We start from the raw sequence: 9288 nt of genomic DNA, 5'->3' as shown, positions 1-9288 counted from the left end.
TATAAGAGAGGCTCTAGTCAATGCTGGTTTTTTATATAGCTTTGTTTAAAATCATTTAAAGCATGCCTCATTTTTCCATAGTTTTAGATTATTTTAATGCCATCCATGAATAAAAAACCTGTGGTGTACACTCATCTGTTAAAGTAATCATGTCAGAATCACCATGTGTTTAGTTTGAAGATACAGAGACAGACTTATGGTCCTTGAAATCACCTCTAGGTTGCCACAGTTCTCATAGAGAACAAAACCAGAACTAACAACTCAACATAAAACCAATTTATCCACATTCAAGCATAGACCAGTTTTGCAAAAGGGCTAGAATGGACTCTGCTCAGGTGATTTTAAGCAATACTGTGACTATTAGTAAAGCCTGTGACAGTGCTTGTGCAAGAACTGCCACAGACCGTGGGAGGGAAAAGGTTGCCAGTGCACATTGATACACGTCATAGCCATTACCAGTGGCTGCTCACGGTGGAGCGCAAGGACAGACTTTCCACTGAGGAACCTCCCCAGCATTTCTGTGCTTCTCTAGCGTTCAATAATATCACTTCCCCAGTCACACCTGCATCCGGACCATTGTGTTTAACAGCGACTGCAGGCCTGAACTTTGATCTTTGTGGCATAAGGGTCTGACTTATCCATTGAATCTTTGATTAGTTAAAAATGTTAAAGTTAAAAATGCTTGCAGGAAAGGTAGGCATATACATGTACAGTAACGGGCTACAGGTGTAGCATTTGTCTCTTACAATGTGGAAAAAGGTGCATAATAATCAATCTTCTCATGCTGCTTGCACGCTCTGGCCTGGACTCTATGATTTATCACATATTTAACAAACTGAAAATACATTTGACATATCATTATTTGGATGAGGGTGATCTCATGTATGTGTCCACTATACAAATAAAGTCAAAAGAGATCCAAGCGGAGCTCTTTGGATTTACCTCAACTACAGCAAGAGGGAGCTTGCAAGCCTAAAACATAGGCTGTAACAGAACCAGAGTGGTAACAGCCACTGACAGACCCTTCTTTCATCAGTTTACTTAAATATTTTCCTTACACTATTTGTGGCTTTATAACATCATCTTGCGCTAAGCTCCACGATATATTTGAATGCCGTTTAAAGCAATATTTGTCTCACCCTGTTAAGAGTCCCTCACTGATCATGTTCATGTGGTCTTGGTGTATTTTCATATATTTTCGAGGTTGAATCCTATTGCTAATATTAATTTCCTTTTTCTGGAACACATTTTTAGACTGAATGTGTAATTTTGAGCTTCAAAGTGCTGTTCTTCCATGACATAATGGCACTCCTATGAGTTCAGAATGACTTTACATGACAGGTTTGAGATCAGTCCCCCCGAGACTTAAACATTTGTTCCCGTGTTGACATCCCTACCTGCAGGCTCACCACACAGTCGGCATTCTTCCATATGTTGCCTTGTCTGTGAGTTTTCATGTCACTTGAGCGGACAGAATTAAAAAAAAAATGACAGTTTTCTTATGAACCGCAAGGCTGAGCCAGGTTCTGCCTAATCCCAGTGGAACGGCACAAACACGAGCTCATCCTGGAAGGCATTCAGTGTCCTAAATAAAGAGCAGAACAGGAGAGATGGTACCATCGCACCGAGGCCTTGCGGCTGCATGTACAAGTTATGGGGCTGCGCCTCAGGGGTGGACCCAGCTTTTGGCGGGAATCGCCTCAGGGGGCCCAGGCCGGGCGCCGTCCCGCACCGCTCACCAGCCTGCGGTCAGACCCACCCGCCCGCCCTTCCCGCTGCGGAGGCGACACGGGGGTGCCGGTAAGACACAGGAGGGTTTCGGTGCCTGCCCTCAGCACACGGCAGTCACCTCGGGCCGCCGCGCAGCCGCTCCCCGGCCTTCCCCCGCCCGCCGCAGCGCCCGCCTCCCCCGTCACCTGACCGCCGGGGCCGCGCCCGGCGCCGCTTTACGCCGCGCCCCGCCGCCCCCTCCTCTCCCGTTAGGGCCACGGCCGGTGTGTGGTGGGGCCCGCCTCCGCCATGGTGCTGGAGTCGGTGGTGGCGGATCTGCTGAACCGCTTCCTGGGCGACTATGTGGAGAACCTGAACAAGTCTCAGCTCAAGCTGGGCATATGGGGGGGTAAGGAGCCCCTTCCCTCTCCCGCCTCGGCCCCGCGGGGCCGCCGCTGTCATCGGGGGCGGGCGGGGAGCGGGTCTCGTTGGCTGCGGTCCCCGCCTCTCCGTGAGGGGTCGGCGGGCCGTGGGACCGCCGTCCGCCCTGAGGGGCGGTCGGTGTGTGGGATCGCGGCGCCCTGTGAGGAGAGAGCGAGCTGCGGCGCCGCGGCCCTCCCTGAGGGACGGCCGATCGGACTGTGGCCGCCGTGAGGGGCGGTCGGTCTGCGGGCCGCGGCCCCCCGTGAGGGGCGGTCGGTCGTTCAGTCAGTCTGTGGCCGCGGACCCGCCTCCCCCCCGTGATGGTCGTTTTGTGCCCGTGGCCCTCTCTCCCTCCCTCTCTCCCCCTCCCCACCCCGAGGGGCCGTCGGTCGATCGGTCGGTCTGTGGGGCTGCGGCTCCCCGCGGTGGCCGCGCTCCCTCCATGGCGGTCGCAGGCTCCGGCTGTGAGGCGAGGGTCTGCCCGTGAGGGGAGCCGTGGTGACATCCCCGCGGAGTTACAGCTTGTGAGGGGAGAAAACCGAATTTAGGGTCTCCCCCCACAGGAGGCGGGGGCCTGGGCGCGGGTACCCGAGTTACTTCCCCCCTGTGGCACTTACTGCGAGAGGCTGAGGCGAGGGGGGGGGGGGGGGGGGGGCGGGCGGCAGGTATTTTTCTTTTTTTATTCTTTTTTTTTTCGAGAGGAATACTGGGTGGGAGTGAGCATGGGGTGGCTCATGCATGGTGGCCACCCAGGAGGAGGGAAGGCCTTGTGGGTGCTTGGGGAGCTATGTCTTCCACCTGCTAATTTATTGCTGTAATTAATGTGTGTTAAACAGACATGATAGTGCAATAATGTGAAGTAGCTATTCTCAGTGAATATATCAGATGTTTCAGTTAGCTACCCTGTAGGCACACACAAAACTAGTTGACATGCTGTCTAGAGAAGGCTGGCTATTTTAGATGCCTTCCCGTCCATAAAGGATGAGACTTTTCTCATCCTCTTAGTTTTGTTCTTGCCATGATAGTAAGTATTTTATATTAATACCTGTATTAAAAGTGGAATATAGCTCTAAGGAATCTGGCATTAAAGCACTAAGAGTTATATGTGCTTTCCTCAGGTGTAATTCTGTGTGCTGGCTTTCCCTTTGGAAATCCTATTATGTTGCCTGTGTCAGGAAAAGTTAACATGTTTGTGAAAATAGGCATGCTTTTTTGTGGCTCTATGATTGATGATTTTTCCATTATGTAAAATAACGAAAAACAAGATACAATTTTCTTAGGCTACCCTACCTTGATAGAACTGTAATTATCATTCACAACAAAGTGAATAATAGGAAAGATTTCCTATTATTGTAGGTGTATTTAATAGAGTAGAAACATGCAGACGTCTAAGTTGTTATTTCTGTAATCTCCTTCACGATAAAACTTTGTCTGAATAATCAGTGCTTAATGACTCTTACAAATTAGACACTTATTGTGCTTTTTTGTAACTGGAGTAAGGTTTTCAGATTTTATCCATGTGTTCTTGGAAGGGTTGTAATTGTGTTCCTTGTTCCAACTTACATAACAGTTGAAGTCACTTGTTCTGTACTTCTCTTTTTCTTCTAAATAGGTAATGTGGCGCTTGACAATTTACAGATAAAGGAGAATGCATTAGTAAGTATTCTAATAATGTTAAATTTTTTTATGGGTGTAAAGACTAAGTCATAGGATAAAATATTACTGTAGTCTCGTGTTACATGGTATGCCTTCTTTACTGGTTATTGGAAGCAAGTCCTTGGTTAACTGCTTCTAATTTTGCTTATGTTACTGAAACAGAAAGAAGAGAAGCTATGGGTGAAAGATAAGTGTGCCCCTTCAAAAGGGAAAAGTAACTTCTGAGAAGTTAGCAGTAGGGTTTTGAAGTAAGTTTCCCACTGTTTTGTGCATATACAACCTGTCCTAGCATTTGAGGCTTGAAATGATAAAACTTTAAATAAGATATTGGTGTGTTTGTTACCATTTTGATTATTCAGTACAACTTAAAGGATTTAATTTCTGCTGTGACTGCTACCATATAATCATAATTCTGTTAAGTCATAAGGTTTTTCCTCACTTGTATGTCCATGCAGTAGATGTTTGAGTGTTTCTGAGTGATTTAATAGATCTAAAGGGTTTGCGTAGGAATTTGTATTTTTTTTTTTTTCAGCTTGGGTTGAAAAAAATGCGTTTTCAGGGCCTGACTTGTGCAAATTCATTGATCTCACTGAAGTCTTCTGAAAGACTGTGGTTCATTTCTCAGTTGTTGGTGTGGGGACGAAGATGGAAAAAGTTCATCTGTTCCTTTTAAAATAGGAGTGACGGAGTGAAGAAAAAACAAGAAATAACTCGCATTAAGTACCCATATTCTTGTCTGAAAAAGAAACTTGGCAGATTTTTATGTTCTTTAATTGAGCTAATGAACACCTGTACCACTAAGAGAATCTTACTGCAATCTTTAGTGTGCTTCAGACTTCACTAAAGAGAACTGTTACTCTTGTGTGAACTGAAAACATGTTGGATCTTTGTATGACCTAATCATTTCTTTCTCTTCATACTTCTGAAGTTACATATTTTACCTGCCCATTTCATCCATTCCCGATAACTTTGTTGTACTTTAAAACTCTTGTTACAAATATCTTTGTAATCTGGTAGTTAAAAAAGGAAGGAAGAATGTGTTATCTACTTTATACGTGTCTTTCCTTCTTATGATGATGGCAAGGTTGATTATGGTTCTAGCAGTTCTGACTTAAAAAAATGCATAGTCATCTATGTGACTGACTAGAGCTGAAAGAGAGCTAAGACAAATTCAAGAACTGAAAACAAGGGATGTTTCTGGCTGCTTTACAATTGCAATATGTTAGATTTCTATGCAGAAGTAATTAAAGGAAGGTCGATTTGAACGCCATTTTTAGAGATCTAGACTACACCTTCTTGAAAAAGAAGGGATTAAAGGAATGTGATATGATCCAACCTTTTCTTTTTGCCTGTCTGCTGTTGCCTGTATTGTTCTTGTTATCCTCATAAGGTTTTCCAGCAGAAAATAACTAGCTTTTAATTTCTGTACATAGATGCAGTACTTCTCAAGTGTAAGAAAAGAAAGCCCTTTAGGAAAAGTGAGACGAGCAAATAGTTACTTTTAGTTTTAAGCTTCCTGAGTCTATTTTTTCCTTAGTCATAGTAAAAGAGTATTTCATTAAAATGAAGGAAGTTTGTCAGATCTCAGTTAGAATTTAGACTTTAGCTCATGCAAAGTCAACTTAAGAAGATTAGTGTAAGATGTCTAAAATTTTACAAAATTATTTTACAAATAAATTCTTAGGCACCTTGAAAATGTAACCATTTTTTCCCCAAAATATGTTAGAGAGTGAGTTTGCTGACAGAAAGTGCTGAAGTGTCATTTGTGAAATATGTACTTTGATCTTTTGAGGCTGTTGTTTCATTTTGTGTGACTTCAGCTGTAAAAATACAGAAGTATAATGGGGTAGCTGCTGTCAATGTTCCTTTTTCACTTTGTTAAAAAACTTAGTATTGATAGTAATGAAATCTTTCTGATGGATTTCTTCAGTTTTATCCTGTTTTTCAATCATAATGAAAAATGGCTGATGACAAACTGTGACCGAAGCTCTTTAGCAACCTGTTACATGATTTTCAGCTTATATTATTAGAGTCATTACCATCAAAAAGCTTGACCTCTCAGCTTCTTTACTTGTGAATTTGTATCCAGTTGGTCACAGCTCTTAATCTTCAAAGCTAATGCTGCCGGTTCTTTCTCATTTATAGTGTTGAAGTATTTTCAGTAGATCATTTTTTTTCATGTTAAGTTCAAACCCCAATGCTCTCACAGTTTTTAATTTATATTAATCTGTTGCTTTTACTCAACAACTTCAAAACAGCTTTAATTTCTAGCCTTTTCTATGTGGCACATTAATAAAAAATTAAAATTAAATTCTTGTATGTAGATAAAATGTTACTTTTAGTAACCTTTGGAGCAAGACATTATCATGCTTGTAGGAGAGAATTGCTGGAACTGTGTAAATGCTTTCTTTTGAGGCTTTTTATAAGCCTAACCATAATTATAGATTTCTGAGTTCACGTAAGTATTGCTAAATAATTACATCTGTGTCATATGGAGAATTATTTCTGTTCTGGATCATCAGTTCTGGAAAAATAGTTTTACCAGAAGCAAAGATAATAATTTTGCTGCATAAACCAGCTTATCTTTAAAATACATGGATCTGTTTAATACTTAATTTTTTTTCTTTACAGAGTGAACTGGATGTACCTTTTAGAATAAAAGTTGGTCAGATAGGTGAGTTTTTTTTCAATGTAAGTATTGAAATGGAAATTTTAGTACAGGCCTTAAGATCAGTCCTGCCTCTGAATTTCTTTTATCAAGCTTTCTTAAGTGATTTCTGTAATTTTACTCACTGTTGAAACTAGCATAGAAGTCTAATATGACTGCCCTGGATAAATCATGAAATGTAATCTGGCAAATCCTGTTTGTATAACTTCACAGGCTGGTATGAAAAACATGCCTTGAGAGGTTCTTTCCAGATACATGGAAAGAACAAGGGAGCTGTTTAGTTTAGGCAGAATGCATGTGGCTCTTTAAAGGACAGATTAGGAATATGGAGAATTTAAGTAAGATTCTTGAAACTAGCAAATATGCCAAGGGTTTAGGAGCTCTTAGATATATGCTTTTTCACAAATTCCTAATTCTTCTGCTTCCCTGGGAAAATTATCTTCATCCCAGTGAACTGAACTGCAGTCATGATCTCAGGTTTTGATCTGAAATCTTCTGACTCAAACCGCATTTTGCTTAAATCTATGGCTTATATTTTCTCTGCATGTTTTTTATTGCTTCAAGGGCTTCATAAAATATTTAGGCCCATATGGTTTCTCCTTACCTTCTAAGGTGTTTAGGACATCAAGATGTAGGGCTAATGCTCTTTGGTGCCTGAGGTGTTTTTTGGACTAAGCACAGCATAGATTTTTTTGTTTTGATGTAACTGTATCTGCTTTGTTTAGATAAACTTACTCTGAAGATTCCTTGGAAGAATCTCTATGGCGAGGCAGTTGTTGCAACTCTAGAAGGCTTGTATCTTCTCATAGTTCCTGGAGCAAGTACGTAAGCTCTTGAACAGCAGTTAAAAATGGAAGAGCAATATATCTAATTATACTCAATTGAGTATATAACAGCAAGTAGTTCATATAAGCTGCCATTTTTACATTCCGTTTCCTCAGGGAAATTTCTAGACAAGTACTGGCAAGTTAGTGGAAGAAGGGTGGGAGAAAATAGCACCTGTTGCTTTTATGTAAATCCTTGGTTGTGTCCATTCCAAGTTCAATTCAACAGCCAAGTTTTCTCTGAAGTATGCTTATCCTGAAGCCACTGTTCTGGCATGGTTTAGATATTTTGGCTGTTGCATGATATAGTTCATCTGCTTCTAACTGACAAGAATCAAACATAGTAAGTCCATTAGAACTGTATTTAGGGAGAGGGAAGAGGATCAGAGAACTTGATTAGTTTTCTCTGAAATCAGAACCTCTGGTATGTTAAGAAAATTTGCAAGTTTAAGTGTGAAATGTATGTGTAGTAGAACTTACAAACCTGCTTTATACTGAGCAGACCACACTTAAGGGTCTGGATTTCCACAGAAAGGTTCTCCTGTGAAGTAATGCTTAAATGTTGATATGATCCTTTAGTGTCTGTGTAAAAATAACAATTTCATAGGCTGGATGCAGCTTTCAGCAATTAAACCGAGAATAAACTTTATCTCAAACAAGGTATTTTGCCACATAGTGTTGAATAACGTGTGCATTGCTTGATTATGCATTTATATAACTTGAAATTTAGGATTACAGCTGTCCCAACTTGGCTTACAGGCATTAAATATGATGCAGAGAAGGAAGAAAAATACTTGCAGGATAATAAACAAAAGGAACTGGCAAGAATCGAGGAAGCCTTGCAGAAAGCAGCAGAAAAAGGTATCGTGTTAGTAATACAAATCTCCATTGGAATTTGAGGACTTAAACTGTGCTATGAAAGCAAAGTCCTGTTTTTGTGATTGACTTAAAATATTTGGTTTTTTCAAGTGTCTAGCTAATCTGATTACAGTGTTTTGGAAAGCCTTTTTCCTCTAAAGCTTGAAAGAAATGTTATTTGTTTTGTTTAGCATTCATTTATCCAGTCAGCTTCCAATGGAAATGGGAATTTGATAATCTGGTATGTCTCTCTCTTTTTTTTTTTTTTTTTGCTATTTTTTTCCTCAGAGCTCTAGGGGGACAGGACCAAAGACAGAAACTACATTGCATGAGACTAATGTTGTTATCTTGCTTTAAAGCTTCAGTAATAGATGTTTAATAATGTGTTTTAGAGGTGCATGTGTCAGGTTGGTTTTGTTTAAAGGAAACTTGGAGAGTGCTAGGGCTTGTAAATTTTTACTTCTGCAATAATGCTTTTGTTTCAGTTTCTGCTGTCCTTTTATGATGTACTGCATTTCAACTGGTTTGAGAAATGAAACTCTATTGAGCAGGAAATAATTCATGACACAAAAAAACAACTGAACATGAACATAGGAAACTTTACTTAAACTTCTGATCTTGGTTATTAAAAATTTTCAAACTCTCAATTATAGGTTAAAATAATTGATCATTTCAGTTAACTTGATTTGTGATAGGTTTTTTGGTTGTTTTTGTTTGTTGTTGTAACAAATACCATAATTTTGTTAAAGATATATAAATTAGGCGTGTTTGGACAGAAACCAAGCTCCGAACCAATGCCAGGTAACTACATGTGGTAGAGGAAAGAGTTATTACTGAAGTTTTTGTCTGAAGTGAGACCTGTTTATGGGTGGTATAATTGTTCTTAAGGTGCATCTCTAGGATACCTGTAATGCTGCAAGCCATTTGTCTTGGAAAAGTTATTGAAAATGAAATGGTGCTTAGAACACTTGGAAAAATGTAGTTTGATTGTAATCTCTTTGCTTATTAATTTCCCAGTTATAGGAGACTCTACTGCCTTGTTCCTGTTTTGCTAGTTTGAGATGTACATTTGCAGTTTTCTTCAAACAGCAATCTGGCAATGAGTTTGCAGTGAAGAAAGAAGCCTTGGTTTCTTTCTTGTCTTTAATA

The 9288-nt window shown here is 40.5% G+C and overlaps 1 protein-coding gene across 1 annotated transcript in view; it reads left to right on the top strand.

Annotated features, from left to right (window-relative positions):
- Positions 1 to 2019: 2019 nt before the first annotated feature.
- The window catches only part of VPS13C (vacuolar protein sorting 13 homolog C), a 93348-nt gene continuing 86079 nt past the window's right edge, over positions 2020 to 9288 (top strand). The window contains exons 1-5 of the mRNA XM_074156006.1: positions 2020 to 2119; positions 3746 to 3789; positions 6421 to 6463; positions 7183 to 7278; positions 8041 to 8142. Of these exons, the coding sequence (XP_074012107.1) occupies positions 2020 to 2119; positions 3746 to 3789; positions 6421 to 6463; positions 7183 to 7278; positions 8041 to 8142 (385 nt within the window). The remainder of the gene's footprint in view (positions 2120 to 3745; positions 3790 to 6420; positions 6464 to 7182; positions 7279 to 8040; positions 8143 to 9288) is intronic.

Source organism: Numenius arquata, chromosome 11 (genome assembly GCF_964106895.1).
Source record: "Numenius arquata chromosome 11, bNumArq3.hap1.1, whole genome shotgun sequence".
NCBI lineage: Eukaryota > Metazoa > Chordata > Aves > Charadriiformes > Scolopacidae > Numenius > Numenius arquata.
Note: the sequence above shows the minus strand (reverse complement) of the source record. Positions and strands in the feature narration are given on the sequence as shown.